Source organism: Pagrus pagrus, assembly GCF_965226575.1.
Source record: "Pagrus pagrus genome assembly, chromosome: 16".
Taxonomy (NCBI): domain Eukaryota; kingdom Metazoa; phylum Chordata; class Actinopteri; order Spariformes; family Sparidae; genus Pagrus; species Pagrus pagrus.
Genome location: NC_140200.1, coordinates 12,594,825 through 12,614,833, shown reverse-complemented (window position 1 = coordinate 12,614,833; position 20,009 = coordinate 12,594,825). Strand labels below are relative to the sequence as shown.

The 20,009-nt window shown below is 40.3% G+C and overlaps 2 protein-coding genes and 1 long non-coding RNA gene across 7 annotated transcripts in view; 1 reads left to right on the top strand and 2 right to left on the bottom strand.

Annotated features, from left to right (window-relative positions):
* LOC311271937 overlaps positions 1-15,262 on the top strand; it is a 32,066-nt gene extending 16,804 nt beyond the window's left edge. Inside the window, exons 2-3 of one of the 2 annotated variants that reach the window (XR_014624501.1) lie at positions 11,754-13,459; positions 15,030-15,262. This is a non-coding gene — a long non-coding RNA (uncharacterized lncRNA). The remainder of the gene's footprint in view (positions 1-11,753; positions 13,460-15,029) is intronic. The other variant, XR_014624502.1, reaches the window with a different exon arrangement.
* Positions 1,924-13,128, bottom strand: LOC311271936 (uncharacterized protein; the record flags this gene model as incomplete). Of its 3 annotated transcripts, none has more annotated exons than XM_084377934.1 (5): positions 1,924-2,515; positions 2,605-2,751; positions 11,962-12,086; positions 12,590-12,679; positions 12,960-13,128. In XM_084377934.1, 5 exons carry the CDS (start codon positions 13,126-13,128, stop codon positions 2,336-2,338), a joined length of 711 nt encoding a protein of 236 aa, XP_084234060.1. In that variant the 3' UTR covers positions 1,924-2,335. The 3 variants fall into 3 exon arrangements, with proteins under 3 accessions (XP_084234060.1, XP_084234059.1, XP_084234061.1); XM_084377933.1 differs by lacking the exons at positions 1,924-2,515; positions 2,605-2,751 and adding exons at positions 6,829-7,159; positions 7,277-7,360; XM_084377935.1 differs by lacking the exons at positions 1,924-2,515; positions 2,605-2,751; positions 12,590-12,679 and adding exons at positions 6,829-7,159; positions 7,277-7,360.
* A 3,288-nt stretch (positions 15,263-18,550) lies between the features above and the next one.
* gtf2h5 (general transcription factor IIH, polypeptide 5) lies at positions 18,551-19,692 on the bottom strand. 2 transcript variants are annotated; one of them, XM_084376656.1, is made up of 3 exons: positions 19,588-19,692; positions 19,084-19,168; positions 18,551-18,900 (listed from the first exon to the last, which is right to left on the bottom strand). In XM_084376656.1, exons 2-3 carry the CDS (start codon positions 19,116-19,118, stop codon positions 18,720-18,722), a joined length of 216 nt encoding a protein of 71 aa, XP_084232782.1. In that variant the 5' UTR covers positions 19,119-19,168; positions 19,588-19,692; the 3' UTR covers positions 18,551-18,719. The 2 variants fall into 2 exon arrangements, with proteins under 2 accessions (XP_084232782.1, XP_084232783.1); XM_084376657.1 differs by having other exon boundaries at positions 19,533-19,615.
* Between the last annotated feature and the right edge of the window lie 317 nt (positions 19,693-20,009).

Below are 20,009 nucleotides of genomic sequence, written 5' to 3'. Positions count from 1 at the left end.
TTTTTAAACAGCATTACACGGGCATCTTTCCCTGAAAGCAGCGTCTCATCCAGACGTGTCGTATGCTCTGGAATGATGTCCGCTTATCAACTCGAGCTTGCCTATTTTCTTACTATTCACATAATCCTGAGCCTCTATCTCGACATAACTCTTCAACAACTGCTGTACATTATGCTCATTTACTTGTCGATTTGTGGAAAATATGTGCAAGGCTGAGCTGACTTCGCTGGTTTCACAAAGTTGTAATATTTCAATGTCGCCATCCAACATCGGGGTACCTTTTGAACGAGCTCTAACTCTGTTCAACAACTCTGCAAATACGTGATCTTTCTGACGAACGATAGTTTTCAATTCCGCAATCTTAAAAAAACGAGACCACAAATCAACACCTACATCATCTAAATACAAAGCTTTCCCTTTCACTGGAGGCAACATTTGACACAACCTGTTCTACCTCAGATAAGTACTGAGCAAAAAAGATGTATTCAACATTTTGTGCAAATCCACCATCAGCATGTAAAATCCTGTTATTAAAATAACGCGACAAAGTCAAACGATGCTGTCTACTATCATGATATGTACCATGTCCACTAGGAAACAACACTGGGAAGCATTTTGCTTCATTTGTATGATCAGACAACAACCTGACAGGAGAGTTCCCTTCTGCTGGAGCCAAATTCAATATATCATCAAAATATTGATCCAGTGTTTCCTGACCAATATCTACAGGCATAAGACAAGTGTCCTGGAACATGCAATGTTGTCTATCATGCAGAAGCTCATCTTCCCCAACATCTGCAGATGCTTCACCACCACCATTACAATCACTATCCAGTTCCCTACAAAGCTGGTTTATCCACGCTTCATTAAACTCTACATCTTTATAATGGACATTTGTCCGTTTTAAATATTGCAAAGCCTGCCTTAGTGTGACTATCAACAAACTGATACTCATAATGTCCTTTTATAAGTTAGCTTCCATTTCAACTTAACTGGAAACAAAGATCCTTCCATGTCCGTACGTGGCAGCAAATTGCTCGTCTGCACAATATTTGCAGGAACACACGTTACAGGTCCATGTACTCCATTTTGCTCACCTTTAGGCAACGCCAGCATCTTCATAAACGGAATATGCAAAGCAATCAAATGTTGCTCTAAACTATTCAAACGCGCCAATTCTGGTGGAATGGCACAAACTGCCAATTGTTCAATGCACATTCAGGTGGCACCACACCTTTACTAATCTTGGAATGACGCGTGCTGCAAATCCACAGCTCTCCTCTAGCTGTATCCAACCATTTACACGGCAATACACAGTCTTCATTACATTTATGTAAATACTCTTCACTAAAACATTTATCTGCAAGTAAACTTATTTCTTTCCTTTAAGTATAATCATCTCTTTTACACTTCAAAACCTGATTCTTAAACAACCCTCTGTGGCATACACAGCACACAAAATCTGGCCCATCTTTAACTTTATCCCAAAACTGTTCTCTAACATAATCAAACTGCCTTTTCTTTATTTTGTTCCCTCTTCAATTTGTTTCCTGCAATAACACGCTTCTAATGCTCAAGACTTCTGTGATACTTCCTTATAGTCAGGCTTTTACATGCTGCCTGTGCACTTCACTTTCCCTATATTTCCTTTGACTCATCTCCTTAACTTTATGCTTATGTAGTACATTTTCCCTGTATTTCCTTTGACTCATCTCCTTAACTTTATGCTTATGTACTACATTTTTTCCTATATTTTCTTTTATTCATTTCAATCAGTTTATGCTTATACACTACATTTTCCCTATATTTCCTTTTATTTATTTCAATGACTTTCTTCCTATGCAAATCATTTACCTGGTATTTTATTTTACTAAGTTACTAAGTTTATTAAGTTTTTTTTACTTTTCAAATACTTACAAGAATTAACATTAGTTGGATTAAATGTAAATGAAGTCTGCTCTTGCGTAGACACAGTACTATCCTGCTGTTCTATAACATTATCTTAAATATCGATAACTTCTTCAGCTACACAACCTGAAGCTACAACTGGACTTGAACTCTCAGCACAAACACTACTCTCTCTACTTCGCGGTCTAAAATTGTACCCTCCAGAACAAGACACGCTCACTTTGTAGTACCTATAACAACAGGGTTTTCCCTGGGTTTTTAGGGGGGTGGGCAGCTGAAGCAGCGGGGTTAGCGTTCCTCGGCCTTACATTTTTTTAAAAAGCTTTTTTTTTATCAAAAACTGTGCAATTTCACATAATTTTGACCACTATCATTACTATAGGTAACTAAAAAACAGACTCAATTTGCTTTAGTTGTAATTTACACTTTATTTGCACAATTCACAGCCCCCTTTTGAACATTTAATTCTTCTGGCTGAATTGCTTCTGTAGAACCGCCGAACAAACTTCTCCATGGTAGAAGTTCCTGGCTGAGGGCCATCAATTGCCACCCGGCAGCAGACATCTAAGTGGCAATCTGTCAGCCTGTTTCGCAGAGGTGTCTTCACCTAAAAATGAGATTAACCTTAAAAATCAGCATCTTAATTTGTGTAATTTCCTTCTTTGAATAATGATATTTTCATATAAAATTTCTTACTAGCTTGAGGTCTGAGAAGAGCCTCTCCACGTCTGCAGTCGGAACTGGGGCAGTGAGTGCTATAGCAGCAGCCAGACTCAGTTGAGGGAACAGCTCCATGGCATCTGGGCTTATCAGCCACTTCATGGCCTCTTCCAGAGTTTTTGACTGAAGAAAGAACAAAAACACACATTCTGTAACATTTCCATGCACTTGACAGTGAACAGTTCATTAGTTGTTTATTAATTGTATATTGTTGTTGTTTGTGTATTGTGTTTTGTGTTATCAGGATTACAGATGGCAGTAGGTTGTCTGCTAAATCTAGTGCACACATCTTCATTTTTTAAATTTGATTGAAAATGGCTACCCATGGTTACCAATGGTTACCCAAAAAGTACAAAATAACCTTCATCTCTTGTAAATAAATTCTTAAATATTGCCATGTGAACAGTAGAAAAATATATTGACTCTTGTATTTGCCAGAGATTTTATCTTTTATTATTTTAAATATGAAAAGTAAATAAGCCATTTTTAAACTGCTAATTCCTTTTGACCAGGAAAATGAAAAAAGTTAGTATTTAAATTAATTTAAATTCAGTTATTATTCCAATTCAAATAATCATTAATTCTTTGGTAGATTATTTTCACTTGGTATATTTGTATTGCCCTTTACAGTAACATAACGGATTTACTTGTCAGGTCACCTCCAGTTTCTACCTGCTTCTCTGTGTGACATATCACCCTTTAAGAGATCATAATATTGCTGCTGTGTTTTAAACATCACTGTTTCCGATTGAGAGGTCTAATGTGGAGTTATAGAGTTGGGTGGAGGTGTGTGGAGAAATCTATGCTTTCTGTCACGCTCCCTCACTTCATTAGCTTCCTACCTCACTCGACCGCAGCTATGCTAGCTAAAGTAACAGCATACTATAGAAACTTACTAACGCAGCAACACCTTTTTGTATTTTAACAAAAGTCTCCAATAACACCAGAAAAATCTAAATATAGCGTCAAAGTCGCGGAGTTGGCAACACTGGTATCACTGTGACAATAAGAGACATTTCAATGTTACTGAGCTTTACTGACCACATGGTATCAAATCATTCCTGCAAATTAGCATCTTAAATTGTAAGTAAAACGGGTTTGTTGTTATGGTGGGACGTATGTGCAAACGTAACTACGTAGTCGCTTACGTGCCCCAACGTAAACTATGCAGTGACGTAGCAAGTGGTGTCCCAATTCCTAGGGAAGATTACAAAGCTCTACCCCTTGTTGCTTCATTTCCAGGGTGTAGTGGTAGTGAGTGAGGGCTAGTGGTAGTGAGTAGGGTGAACATTGGGATTCAGCCTTTAAAGAACTCATCCAGATTCTCCCATGAACCAGCCTCATCGGAACTGTAGCAAGCCGTGGTGGAAACAGCCGAAGGCGGAACAGGTACGCCAGTGGAACCCTGCTTGGTGTGGGACAATTTCGTAATGAAACATTACGCGTTGAAAGAGATTTTGACTTTTTCCAAAGTCAAGAAGTACATTTCCAAGCTTTCAGTGTCCTTCAGTAAGTGTGTCAGACAATGCATTTCCAAAAATGACTTCAAAACGGAGTTGTTCAGAGTCAAGGCCATTTCCACCCCGTCAACCCCAACGTGCAAGACACCGCTGGTTGTGGCCAGGAAGTGGGAGCTTTTGCGCAGAAGCTGGCATCCTTCACAGCGCTGAAAGGGCTGCCTGGAGTTGAAGGGAGCGGATTGCCTCTTGTAACAGGATCGGCAGTTGAAGTTGATGGCCAGTTTGACAGCTACAACTTCGCTTTTGACTGTGTGAAGAGCGTCCTTGTTCTCTATGGTGAGTGGGACAGTTGTCTCTGGGACAGGGACAGTGTCCATCTCCACAATGGCGCAATTCCTTGTTGTGGTGAGGATTTTTTGTCCTTTGTACTTCCTCACAGACAGGTTGGTGAAGGCGTGGGAGGTGTGCATCTTCACTGCCGAAATCTGGGAGTCCCACAGCTGAAGTTTAATTTGTGCACTTTCGTCTGCTATGACGATGCTAAGCATGTTGCTTTCGACTCTCCGGCGTTGGATCGTCTGAGGAGAAGAGCCCACTGCCAGCACTTTTCCTTTGACCTCGCCCATCTGAAAGAGACCACAGAAGAGAACCGTTGTAGGAAATTAAAATTACAGGTGAGGATGCTGTGGTTTCGTCCCTCATTCGATATTGATTTTGTAATTGACATTGTTCTGTTCTTAATCAACTTACATAATGGGAGTGTGGAATAGCCTTGACGTCATTGATCCTCTTTCTTTGACATGCATCTGGTTTCTTGGGAGGAAAGGAGACTTCTGTCACTTCGACACTGTGGCTTGGCGGGGAGAGCCTTTCGAAGTTTACACTCTGTTATAGCGCCCCCATTTGGCAGATTGGGATCAAATGTTTTGAGCAGCATTTGGACGTCATTTATACTCGACGTACCAAGTTTCGTGTCTCTAGGTCCTTCTGGCTCACCGTAAATTATTAAAATGCAAACAATGATGGTTAATGACGAACAGGCCACGCCCACTTTCACCTATCAACATGGCAGTCAAGATATTAGTTAATAGTCGCCCCTAGAGCATGCATACCAAATTTGGTGAAATTCCATCCAATGGTCTTTGAGATACGCATGTGTGGCATTTATAGCGCCCCGTATAGGTTGAGCTCAAAATGCTTTGGTAGGCAGATTCCCAGTCCCATTGTGAACCTGCCCACCAGGTTTTGTGATGATAGGGCAAAGGGTGTAGGAGTTATGGCCAATCATTTCTAAGCTCCGCCCATTGCAAAAATTCATTGGTCTGTGGCGGCCATGTTTTTTGACCAATCTGATTTGTAATAGAAACTTGTATTTTCATCCCCCGAGGCTGTATACCAAATTTGGTGTTGATAGTCAATCTTTCAAAAGTTCTAGCACATTGAGCTGGACTTGTGCGTCAAATTTCAAGTCAGACTTTCAGTGTGAGGGGTGTGGCCTTCTGGAAAACGCATTTTCAAGCCTTAATTACAGCGCCGCCGACTGGGCTCATATTTTAATAAAAGTTGATGCACATCATTTCCAATCATAGGGCCAATCTTAAAGGGGTTCTAACCCCGAATTAAATGAATATTGTCTAAAGACTGGCGTTGCTAGTAGCTTAAAGGTGATTTAGCAAACAAACCAAAGGCATATGCTGCCAAACGTGCTTATAACCTCTGCTAACAGCCAACCACCTCTCCTATGACTACCGCGAAGTTCAAAAATGTACTCCAGCCAATCATGGCGCTAAACGCACCAAAGTTGAAAATTTGCTCCCGACAAACCACAGCGTGACAAGACCAGCAAAATTTGAAATACACTCACGCCAATCGCAGCACAAAAACGGAGTTGTTTACCAGTGCGGCGATGTGACAGTTGAAATGACTTTTGATATCAAAATAAATGAATATTGTCTAAAGACTGGCACTGCTAGTAGCTTGTAGCTGATTTAGCAAACAAACCAAAGTAAATTTCCCCGATGTGGGATGAATAAAAGTCTAAAATCACACAAGTGAAATTTTGCTGAAAACAATGACACCAAACAAGGCAAGGTAAACAGCTTTTAAGGAGAAATATAAACTTAACTTTATACTTCAAAAAATGCTTACTTGCCTCCATCAATAATAAGTTTTTGATTACAAAACAAACCACCTCTCACATGCTACAGTCAAACATCACAAAAATTGAGTTCCATCTTTTACAAACACAAAGATTACTAATGGCTAACAGTAACACATCTGGAAGACTTTTCTTTTTTCCAATACTGTAAGATTATGATTGTTTTCTGTGTGAAAACTTACGACAATTTCAAACACCCTCAACACCATACAAAATGTAAACAAAAGTAAACAAACACACATCCAAATTCTTAACAGTAACTTTATTAAAAACTTAAAACACAAACAAGTACATGAACAACAACATAAATAACATTTAAATGCCGTCAGGAGGACTGCCACCTTCTGCTCCTACAACAAACAACATAAACAACACAGTCAAATAAGTTGTTACACTTCAATTACACTCACATATAAAGGCAGGGATTAAATGTCACAAACTACCACATTTAAAACTTACCATCCTGACAGGCCTCTATTATTTAAGCATCACTTATTTATTTATATATATATATATATATATATATATATATATATATATTATATTATATTATATATATATATATTATATTATATATATATCTGCAAATAGCCACAATCACCATTCTGTTACACGAAGTCTTTCAGTTATTCCCACACTTACTTTCCATATACTTATACTGCTGACTGACACAGCAGCTATACTTATCAGCTGGAAGAGGCAGAGGCTTCTCCGTCAGCTGCTGGAGTTCTGCCCGCAGCTGCTGAATGGTTGCCTCCTGCTGGTCGACAACATTGCAGAGCAAGGCGACCTGCTGGCTGGCCGCATTGCTCCTCTTCAGGTATTTGGACATCGTGGCGATGGTGCGGTGCCCCATGCTCACGCACTTGACATAACGCTGTTGTGGGGAGACGTCGGGATCTACACAAGAATACTGCAACATACACAAACATACACACATTTACCTAACAATATTCACAACTACAGCAACTCATACACAAACACACATTACATGACACCACTCTCACCATATGCTACATTAAATACTTACACAAAGAAGTTGGAAATCCTGCCTGAGCTGCATGAGCTCAGGGTCTTGCACTTTGTCAAAGTTGGTTGGAGAGGTAGCCATTTTCTATAGAAACACATAGGGGTGGGCGATATGGCAAAAATATATCACGATTTTTTAAAAATAAAATCACGATTTTGATTTTATCACGATCTTAAATCAAAAAAAGAAAAACGGACAATTTAGGCCAAAGAACCTTTCTGAACAGATTTTAATTTAAATAGTTGCAGTTTTGCCAACATGTGCAAACAACGTAAACATACTAAAAGGTAAACAACAACACTCTGATAAAGTGCACTCTTGCAACATAAAAGGTAGCTTTCAATAAACATGAAAGTAAAATATCAATGAAGACATTACTGTTTGTTTTATTCAACACAGTCATTTTAACAGGATTTAAGTATATCAAAACACTAAATAGCAGAGGTGGGAATTGTGGAGTCATCAAGTCATCTCCATGCCACGTATTTGTTCTGTTCATGCACTAAACCAGCTGAGTCCAATCAGCACAGCTCTTCAGCCAGGAAGGTGAGCTAATTAGTGAATGCACCTGGTTCAGTGACTGAGCAGAACAAATACATGGCATGGAGATGACTCCACAATTCCCACCTCTGCTAAATAGCTTATTGAAAAGGGTCAAATAAGTCCGTCAGTGGTCGGACTATCCAACAGGGGAGTGGGAGGGTGGCGGTAATTTGAACACTGTACAATTAGCGCGATATAGCGCACTTACCGCGACCTATCCATGCGCCCGTGTGTGTGTGTGTGTGCGCGTGCCCGCTCGCCCGCACCCGAGAGAGGCGGTAGGTGGAGGGGCTAACTGGCAGAGATGCGAGATGGTGAAACGCTGTTTTTTTTGTTTTGTTTTTTAAAAAAGCGGCCAACTCCTCTGTTTGGCTTTCTGCCATGGCTGTCCATGCGGCTACCGCTACACACATAAACAAGGAGGCGGGTAAGAAAGCGCGTCACTACCCGTAATTCGCTATGATTGGTCGGTCAGGTTGACGACGTAATACGTTTGGTGCGTCGGTGCATCAGCATAGAACTACAATTTATAGAATGTGCCCTAGACGATCCTACGATCCCCGCACTTTGGCAGATCGTCTACACATTCTAATCCTTCACTAATATTGTCATATCGCCCACCCCTAGAAACACACAACCCATTCACAATTATTACATATCACTCAAACACAGCACTAACAACACCAATATTTATATTACTTGTAACATGTACTTTTTCATTAGTGTATTCATCCAACGCTAATGTTGCCACTTTGTAGCTGACGTTACCCAGCTAGCTAGCTAACCAGCAATAACTTGCAGCATCAAAAGACACTTCTAACACAATGTCTGAATGCTAAAACAAACCTAGCTTGACAGCTATCAGTGTTGCTAATAGCTATGTTTTGTTGTTAATGTTTAATATCATCATATTAGCTGTTGTCTTACAGGTGAATGAGACATGAGGTAGTTATCTGTTAGCAGGAAAACAATTCGGTAACTGTGGAGGATTCTGACAATACTACTTTTAAGACTGTTTAAGCTTTGCTCAAACATTTTGGCAAACATCTTATCACAGCTCAAATGATCTTTGTCTTAAATTGTCAAAAGGAAGGATGCGCACGCCCTCTGCCCTCCGACACCGCCACAGCCCAACGTACGTGGGATTGCAAGGGCCCGTTCATCACTGCTTGCAGTTTTAATTTCTGAATGCTTTTGTGTTCATCTCTCCTGTCTCTGAGCTTGTTTTTTCTCCTCTCTCTGTTTGTCTTCACCTCTGAGCTTGTTTTTTCTCCTCTCTCTGTCTCAGTTTGTCTTCATCTCTCTGGGCTTTTTTCTCCTTTCTCTGTCTCTCTGTTTTGTCTTCATCTCTCCTAAAACTTGACTTTGCGAGCCTTGGCATCAGCAAATCTTGCTATGACATCTTTCATGTCTAACGATTTTCTCATTTCCTGCTCAGTTGAAAGAACAGCAAGGGAAGACAGTCTTTCCTGTGTCATGGTGGTTCGCAGGTATGTTTTTATGAGTTTTAGTTTAGAAAAGCTTCTCTCACCTGAGCTACAGTAACTGGGAGAGTAAGAAGGAGCCAATACTTGTGCAGTACTTAAATTTGGATACAGGTCAACTCTGTTCTCCTTTATAGATGTGATTTAGCATCTCTGATGGTGTTGAGGTGTCTGTGGGGAAGGACTGAACTGCCTCCTCTAACTCAAGCCTCAGGTCCTGTGCGTCAACATCTTCTGTGGCCTGCTCCAATTTGTGGCAGCATTCCCCTAGTTTTCCTGCCTCCTGTGCTTTTCATCAGGTCCTTGGAGTACAGAAATCCATAAAGCTGGAAAAATGTTTCCATATGGGAAAACCTCTCTTTGACAGTGACCAGGGCTGTATCAACAAGAGGAAGAAAAACTTCTTGTTTGAAGATCTCTTCTGCTGTACCGTTTCCTCTCCTCCTTCGTATTCAGACTGTCTTTTTGCTCTTCTCTTTCGGACCTCTGGCCAGCACATTTCTACCTCTACCGCATCTGTTTAACTGTGTTGAATCCCATTTCTCTGAATTCCTGTAAGAAGCCTGTAACTGCAGTGATTTCTCTCCTGACTGTATCAACTGACACTGGGGGGCTCTGCAGAAGCTTGCTGACTTTGTTGATCTGGTACAAAACATTGTACCGTACAATGGTGCTTACCAGAAAAGGCCATGTCTGCATCTCCTTGAAGATCCCTCTAGCTGACGAGGCAACTTATGCATCCCTTTTTTCCTTGGCATGGTCCTCTAGCGCAGTAAACGCCTTTAGGATGTCAGGCAACTGATACCGAACAGCTTTGACAGCTTCAATTTGACATTCCCACCTCGTTGTAGACAGTGCCTTTACGGTGAAGGTTTTCACATGGTCCTTGAAGATGGTCCAGCCATCAATGTCATCTGTTGTGCACTTGGCCACAAGTGAGACTACTTCATTTTGGATCCGACTACTCAGGTACGTGTCTGAGGCTTCCTTAGCTTGGATTCGTCTGAGATGCTCACGCATCACAGGGTCAAACTCTCATTGCTCTTGTTCCACTGACGGTCCCGCTGCCACTGCAGTTCCTGTAAAAAAGCTTTATAGCTTTGGAATAAACTCCTGCTTTTGGTCCCTATTCTTCTTTTTCTGTGACCTGCTTTCGTATATTCGCTTCATTTCTCTCGATTTATCTCTTCTCTCTCTTACCGCTATTTACCGTTTTGGATTTTACGCATACGTGCAGTGTGATGAGCGTGATGCGTAACATGTAATAGTCCATGTAGTGCAGACTGAAGGGGGGTGCACGGTTGGCAGAAAGACTGTCAAAACATGAGTAATTGATCAAATTAGACATCCCGATGCTACTATTGTGAAGAGATTTTTATAAAAACAATAAATATGTGGACAAAATATAAAGAGGGCATTTTGGGGGCCCCAAAGGGCCTTGTATGGGGCCCGGGGCTCCAGGCAAATGCCTGGTTTGCCTAATAGTATGGCCCGCCTCTGATTGGATCTAGTTGTGGTACATTACTAAACACCTGAAATGTACCCAATGGCTTGGAGGGAGAAAGGCATGCCATTTGTTCTCATAATAAATGCAATGACTTGTCACTCCTCTCTCCTGTTTGCAACACTCTTTCTGCTGGAAGGCAGAGCAAGTTTGTGTTTCACACAAGCCCTGGTTTTGGTTCTGCTGTGGAAAGAAAGCAGGAAAACTTTTCGGTGACTGTTGGAAATTAGGGAAGTTGTGGTGGATTTGCTTTAGTTGAAATGACAAAAGAGGACTCTGACAATACTACTTTTAAGACTGTTTAAGCTTTGATAAAACTTTTTGGCAAGCATCCATTCACAGCTCAAATGATATTTTTCTTAAATTTTCAAAAGGAAGAATGTGCACGCCCCGACATGCGTGGACTGCAAGGGCCCTTTCATCACTGCTTGCAGTTTTAATTTCCTTTTACTTTTGATACTCGAATACATTTAAAGCCAGAAAATCACTGTTATTACTTTTACTTGAGTACTACTCATATAAGCAACTTTTACATTTACCAAATTAATATTTGAGCCTGATATCTTTACTTTTAAGTATGAGTTTAAGGTACTTTTTACACTGTGCATAGATACCAGCCACAATAAAAACCCAGCTGCAATAAAAACAAACACAATCAAAACACAGGTACAACATGCAAAGTGCATGTGTGTAAGAAAATATGTACAGTTAGGAATGTCTGCTCAGACAGCTTCATGGCTCTGACAGCCTTTGTGACTGAGGGCCCAAAGCCTCATCCACAGCTTTTTGAAAATCTGTGAATGTGGATGATTTTGACTTTCCACTGTAAGTTTTTTTCCCTGTATTTTTGTGTCCTTGAGTGGATTGGCCACACAGTACACAGGTGTACAGTCTCACTGTACTCTGAGGTCCAGCGCCACTGCGCTCTGCTTTCTTCTTCTTGTAGAGAGTTGATCTTGCTGGTGAGCTGAGCTGTTGGGGCAGTGAAACAGATACCCGGCTGGGGAACAGCTGGAGTGAATGTAAAGGGTGTTGCCGGGGGCTGCATGAACGTGAAGGTGGGCTGGAGTCCTGCTGTTGCGGTGAGGATCGGTGCTGATAAGACTGTTTGTCTTGCCGAGACTAGCTGTTCGTAAGACTGCATCAAAATTTACCTTCTTGGTGGAGTCGTAGTCCTCAAAGTTCTCTGTCGCAGCGATCACAAAGGTTTTCCTCAGCAGCTTTGGTGACGGCAGCTTCCTCTTTGGTGGTGGTCGCTGAAACTGACGGTTGAGAGTCCCTGGAAACGGAAAGGAATGTTCAATCTGACGCACAATACCAGCAGTATTCACCAGGCTTACAGTAAGTATTAATAAGGTAAGTAAAGGTAAGTGTGTAAATAAGTATTTTTTTTTTTGTATTTTCTTTGCCTCAGTTTCATTCTTCTAAGAAAGCTCCCTCATTCCTATTACAGTGTGCGCTCCTGTTGTATTATGTTTTCATAACATCAGGCTCAGCATCGAGTACCAGCCAGACGTGGCAGATCTGCCCGACAGTTTTTGAGTAGCCACAGCGGTAAAGAAAAGCGTCCTTAGCACTTGCAGGGCTCTCAGACATGGGACAGCGAAGGCTGTAACCCCACACACCTACTGGTCTCGAGAAAAACACATGGCTGCGAAAGAGTCTGCTGAGGGCACTCCCCCTCCCACCACCACTCCAGGAAACTAAGGCGGATGAAACCACATTGTGTCATTCTTGAGGACTTTCCTTGTCTTGATGTTGATGTGCTCGTCCTCAAATTACATTTTCTGTTGGAAGAGCCCTCTTTCAGCGTCCACTTTGGGGAGCCCATTAGGACCAGACTGCCACATTTTATGCCACCCCTCATGTCACCTGGTTGAATAACAAAGACAATACCTTCATCTACCAACCAGTAAGGGCTCTAATCTAGTTGGGAGGCAGCATCTGTAGGGGTCAGGTCAGTGTCCCCTGAAAGGAAATCAGGACAACAGCTTATGCAGCCATGAGGACAAAAATTGGTGTCAAAGCAGCTAAAGAACAGAACTGTAGAACCATTCCTCAGTGTTATTCTGTAGCTGGTTTTATTAGATACAGATTCTGCATTAACGAGGTTCATGCAGTAATATTAATCCAAGGAGATAAACTGATATACCTTGACTTTCAAAAGCGGCGAGTGCATCAGCCCAGCAGAACATCATCTGCCCAGCTGTCGTCACCTCTGGACCCTGAGGAGCTGGATGTGGCAGTTGCTGCTTAGAGGGGCCACTTTTTGGGGAGATTTCTGTAAAGTGCAGTTTGAGTACAGGCTTGAGGTTTGTCATATAAACTGCACCCTGCTTTTTACGTAACTCGACCTACCTCTTTTTCTTTGTTTAGGATGTACTGCCTGAAGCGCTTCAGCAACTTGGAAGAGATGTCATCCTCTTTCATGACGCGCCACTGCCTAATGGAGCAGAAAGCCTCCTGAGCCATCCTCTGTTCGTAGTCACTTCCAGCTTTGGGATCAGCTTTAAGGCACATGTGAAAGCTACACCACTGCCACATTTCCTGAAACTTGAAGGACCTGAAGCGCCCCTGCCCATAAATGGCCCTGTTGACGTTTAGCTCCAGGTGGCAGGAGACTGAAGGGAACAACTGGATGTACTGAAGGAGGTAATCCTTCACCCACACATCCTGCATTCCACCTTTCCTGTCTGGGTGGCGGCTCTCCTTGACATGGCGATCGAGGAGACTAAAATACAGAACATGTTATTTCAGAAAAACAACTTAAAACTAACTTAAAACAACAATGTTTGACTGTGTTTAGTAATGCATACTCACAATTTGAGATGACCAACGTCATTTTCGATCAGCCACTTGAAACTTTTGCCACCGTACTTCCCAAATGTGACAATGAGCTGACCGAGATACTGCTTCTCCTTGGGATTTGCAGTGATCAGGAGGCATCTCTTCTTAGCTGAAGAGTTACACATTGGAAAGGTTATTACAAATATTAAGCATGTAAGTTATAGTGCACCGCAGTAGCTTGGCATGCCTGCAGCGCTGCACAGGATGGGTCAGATGCAAACACATCTACATGGATCATATGTTGGCTGTGTTTCTGTGACACTAATGCAGAGATATTACCTTCCTCACAAGCCGTCTTTGGATCCCTCAGCCTGCTGTCATTGTACATCTGGGACGGTCTAAATGACTGGCATACCTTGGCCTCCTTTGTTGCTTTCAGAACACATTGTTGCCTATCATGTGGCACACTTGTGTCCAGAACACAAGACGGGCAACAATGGATCTGTTGCAGGTCTCTTAGCTGAAAAACATTGAACTGTTAAAGTGATTTGGGACTACCCTTGATAAAAGTACTAAAGCTGTAAGTTTGTAGGTTCAACAAAACACATATATATGAAAGGGTCTTTTACTGACAATGTAATGACACAAACAAACTATTAAATCACACTGGAAACTATTAAATACTAGATTTAGTATGAAGGACCCAGAAGGTAATGATGAAGGCAGCAGAAATATCCCAGCCTTCACCTGTGACTCACCTGCTGAATGAGAAGCTGCCTTGAACTCCATTTTCTTTTACTTCACTCTGTAGAAGAAAATGTGAGGCCAGTTAAAAGGGGCTTACTTAAATGTGCAAAGTTTGTCATACTAACTAACTCACACATCCAGCCAGTGGGGTCTTGAAACAATGCGTGAGAAAGACCTTAAAACTACTTCATATTTGCAGATACCAGGTTAGAATACCAGTGTTATTTACAGCAGTGATACTCAAGTTACTTAACTCACTTTCTGACATGCAGAGGAAGACAAAAAGTTACTAGTAATTAGGATAATTCTGATCCCATGGATAGTTATTTTTCTCTCTATTTGAACTCTTTCCCAGGTACTGAAATGCAGCAGCAGCTACTAAGTGCATTCAAATATCCGATTTATCGGTCATATAGGCCTAGAGTCACACCATATAACTAGTTAACTAGTTATAAGCTACTAAGTTGCTTGTATTCTTTCGTCTTATATGATAAGTGTTCTTGTTTTAAATAACTGGCACTTGCCCTCTGGACAGATTGCAAATGCACCCCAGATGACGAAGTAATATACAAGTAAGCTTTTGTTACTTAATTGCTTTTGTGAACTTTTAGTCCTTACAGTTTTGCATGTAGTATTCAATGTGTGAAATTACATAAACTAACTGATAACTTTTTCTCTCTTTTACAAGGAGTGATCATGAAGACATGCCTTTTCAGAATGGACGTCCTATCAAAGCAACTACCGAGATGAAAGTGACGGTGACTGATGGGGATCTCTGTGTCACTGTTGGAAACTATGACAATACAAAAAACTATTATGTATGTGTGTAAATAAGGAGTACCCACATTGGTAATATGAAATTATATACTGTAAGTGTTGACTGAATGTACTGCACTTTTACTAAAAGACAGTCGAACTTTTTTCTTCATTGTTTATGCTTTCAGCCTCATTGTCCGTCCCATTTCTGTCCATATATATATATATATCGATAGTTTAATTAACTGAAGTACAGTGTACCGTGCTGTGATCTTTTGAACCACCACACAAAGTTGCTCAGATTCTCATGGGCTCTCAATTGCCAATATTGAAATGTGTCCTTCAGTACCGTGCAAACCATGTGAGCAGATGAAGTTTTGTTTAGCAAGATAATCTTCAAAGATTAACACCACTTTTGTGATTTTTGAAGCCTAAATTAAATCTGTAGAAGTTAAAAGCCAATGTTAGACTACAGGGGCGTAGGAATGAGTTTAACATGAGAGGGGATACATATCGGAAACCTGACGGATCCGTTAATGGTTTGAACAGAAATGTCATAAATTAACTACACTGCAAATTATTCACAAATCACCTCACCCTTCATATAGCACCTACCTGCAACTCTGCAGTGCTGGCTCTCCCTGCATCACCCTCACCAGTGTTTCCAGCTGAACTTCATCTGATCTCTAATATGAAAGCAGTGGAGATGAATAAGGTGTAGAAAAATACTGATGGGAATGTCAAGAACAAGCGAAGAACACAGACTCCCTTCTAGATGTGGGAGATGTGTAACAAGTTACATGGGTTAAGTTAATAGAAAAATCATGTTCTTTTACAACCATCTTAAATACTGTTTTTAGTGTCCAATCGCTTTTGTCCGTTGAGTTACTGGAAAGTCCGCCATATTTTCGGCAGCCAACGTTGGCTAGTAATGTTAACGGTAACAACGTTTACCTAGCAAGAGTACTGTTGAATCACAACATCAACAAGTCTAACGTTAGACAGAAAATATAATTATCCTCCTGGACAAAATTATTACCAACTCACATTTCCTTTCTTTCTTTTCTTCCCCATGAGAAAGAAATCACTTAAACTGAGTTGCTGCTGTCTTTTCATCTTAACCTCTGACCTGTCGCCAGCTGCAGAATCTGGCTTCCCGAACAGTCTGAGCCTTGAGGGGGCGGGCTGGTGACAGGACGCTGTGTTGCGCTTTCAAAATAAAAGCAAGTGAGTTAAAGATTTCTGCCAAGTCCTCCTCTAGTTCAACTTCCACAGGACACAGGGACAACCCAAATTTCTGACTCAATCACTTTTATTTTCCTTTTGGCTTTGTCAGTTGATTGGTCTGTTTAGTAAATTAGGTTAGGTTGAAAACCTTTAAAGACAGAGAAACAAAAGTTAACATTTTTATCAAACATTTTAATTAAATAATAATAATAAAATTATAATAATAAATTTTAAATGAATTCAAACATTTAATTAAACATTTTGAATAATTAACCACTTAAGCCTTTTAAATGGAATAAAGAAAAATCTAATTTCATGAATTGTCCAAATGTTTAGTAAAGTTTTAACATTTAACAGAATTTTAACATTTTTAACTTTGTATTATCCTTTCGTATCTTATACTTATAATTTTCCAAACTCAAAATGAAATATTATCCTAGCACAAACTCATTTAACACAAAATCAGGCAAGTCAATGCTGCAATGTGTTCCTTACCCAATTTACACAGCAGTTAAACATAAACTTGAACATATTGGCAGCATTTCAAACACCATGCAAATAAATAAAACATTTCACCGACCATTGGCGTCTTTGGACTGAACCATTGAGGGACCTGGAGCTGCTTCTCTCTGAAGTTTGTTTGTCTGACTGACTGAGATCCTCCACGTCTTCACAGGTGCCCCAAATCAGTGATAATGACTATCAGATAACCAGCAGCCAGTTTGCTGCTGTAGTTGAGACCCATTTCTGTTCGGTGTGATGACGCCTGTAGTCTTATTTAGTTGTTAGCAACCACCGTTTTTAAGACATAAGCTCGTTATAATTAAATTGCGGGACATTTAATGGTGTGTTTTATGTCTTAGAACAAAAGTGTAAATATCTTATGCTTGTGGTAACCATAGACATTTTTAGGCATATAACCGAAAATAAATTCAAAAACCTCAGACGTTGATACGAGAGAACTGATTTTGCAAAAATGCTAACCAATTTCAAGGTTTTACAAAGTACACCACTGTATTTCCTTCATAGTTTTCCTCACCAGAGGGAGACATGACTCAATATATCTTTGTGAAATGGTAACTGTCGAAATGAAATGTATGCATTTGTTGATTTTCATCCGAAGACATGATGTTATTATGTTATACTTGATCTCAGTCACATAATTTGACCGAATAAACGAACAATTCTTCCGCCATTAAAGCTAAAAATAAGAATTTAAGATAGTAATTCGTAGTGACGGCTTATTGGGCAGCAGCTCATCACGTGACCAGAAATAGCATTAGCCCGCATTCACTTTGACAACAATCCGTAACTAAAGTGTGCGATCTAATGCGTCTTTGTGTGCCGTTCAGTCATAAAACACGAAACAACACTTGTACATGTTGTTGCCACTGTTTTGTAGTCATTGAAATAATTTTCAACCGTAAGTGAAAGTCATAGTGAGGAGAACGACCCTCCCACTTCGCCAGAAATGTGGCATCGCTTCTCGGCCTTTTGGCTAAGATCAAGTGTAGTATCTGTTCTTATCAGTTTAATATCTGATACGTCCCCTACCCGGGGACCATATATTAAATTGATTTTTGGAACAGGGAGATGGAATAGGGGCTTGCTCCGTCCACTCCACGCATCGACCTGGTATTGCAGTACCTCCAGGAACGGTGCACCCCCCTCTCACTGTTGAAAATTAAATTACTTACCATCCTAAAGTAAGGTGTTGTGCCGCTTTTTGTATTGCGTCTTAATATTCGTCGTTAGAGAGACATCATACTGGTGACGTGTTTGTAAAGATTCACAATAACGTACCACTAATTGAATACAGATGATTAAGTTAATCTAAATCGTGGTTCATTTGACAATGTTATGTTTGTTTTTTTCTTTTTCCTCAAGCCTAGTTACTGTATATTTGAGGTTTGCTAGCAAATCATTTAATTACACAAGAAAATACAAGAGATTTCCTCACAGTTTGCACAAACACAGCAAAAACGTGATGGCTATCTAATCAAGTATGATGACCACGAGATTAGATGCATTAAGAGCTATTTTTGTACTTCCGTTAATATATGAAATGATAACTATTAGTGCCAAACCCTGTGAAAAGTTCTGATTCTTACTGCTTTCATCTTTAATGAAGAAACAACAACTCAAATTGGCTGAGTTTACTGAGATCAGTGAAGAAACAAACGTTTAATAAATGTCTTCATGGAGTCGATGACAAGACAGCACATGCATATTTTAAACCAACACTTTTATTTTTTAACAAAGGGTTTTTCACATTCAGTGCAAGAAAATTAACACTCCATATGATCCATATTAGTCTGCAGTCAAAACATTGCAAACCATATCCACTGTAAGACTCAAACAGTTCAAAAAGACAATCCTGTGAAAAAGTCGAGTGTTATTTCTGCGTGACGGGGAATGAATTCTGGTCCATTAACTCGCCAACTCTCTCCTGTAGGGTTTGGACCACTTCTTGCAGGATGAAGACGTGTGTGTCGTCAAGGTCCTTGAGGATGAACTTCTTCCCCAGGGCCATCTTTTCATCCAGGTAGAGGAGGAACTGTTTCATGGCAGGATCACTGGTCCAATGAGCAAAGGGAAGCAAGGACAAAATACTCAATAAGTCATTATATCTTGCACAATTTTTAAAATTCATTAACTTAAGTAATCCAATTCATCATGAGTTTTATATTTGTGTAACTGCAGCATATTGATCAGAATTACTAGACAAAAGATTTCTGAGCAGATGATGCATTTCTTACCATTCAACAAGGACACCTTTGTGTACGTTTACCATGATGACAGGTGCAGAGAACAGCAGTCGATTGTAGTAAAAATGCTCAAAACCTGCAGCACAGAAAACAAAAAGTCCTATCACTTTCCTGACCATCAACATGAGAAGCTAACGTAGCAATAGTTAAACTCAGGACAGTAAATTACAGTCAAGGAACATGAACAAAAGATCGAAATGTTAGGGTTTGGGTCTCAGTCTTTTGAAGTAAAACTAAATTCCTAACGTGAGATTACGATACCTCATAAAACAAAACTGCGAGTAGGGTTAGCGTATAAAACACGACTGCTAGCTTTTGATTTTCGCCTGATTAGCTTGTAAGCGCTAACGTTCATTTACAAGTAGCTACATTATTACAACTCCTGGGGTGTTTTGCTAACTACTGCAATATTCACATACTGAACATAACAAGATACCCACATTTATTAACATATCTTGCTACATTCAAGCGAAGACGACACGGACTTTGACTAACCTGATAGCCGCAGTTGTTTCCTTTGCTAACTTTTTAAAGCATTTTAAGCTAGACGTGGGATGACGTACGGTGCGCACCAAGGGACAATTTCCTGCGATACAAAATGCGTATGTGACACGAACAGACTATATACAGAATCGTACGTGATTTTATCATTTTCCTCTAGCTGGATAAAGCTGCATAACTATATTTTAGTGCACATTAATACCATCCATTACAGTTTTACTGTATTCATTAATGATGAAACAGGTTAATGTTGCAGTGGATAATATGGATAAAATCCTCTATCACAATTATGTAATTTCGTATCACTGTTTTCTTACATGACATGGTATAGTATATAGTTGCATTTCTTGAAAATCTAATGTGAAGCTTTTGATAAATTAAATAACCTATTGGGAATGTCTGTTTTCGATCAACCT

Bases quoted from the DNA above. Each gene is read 5' to 3' on its own strand.
- gtf2h5 (XM_084376656.1), bottom strand. From the start codon at position 19,118: ATGGTAAACGTACACAAAGGTGTCCTTGTTGAATG. The intron at 18,901-19,083 runs GTAAGAAATGCA...TCATTGGACCAG, and splicing joins AAAGGTGTCCTTGTTGAATG to TGATCCTGCCATGAAACAGT.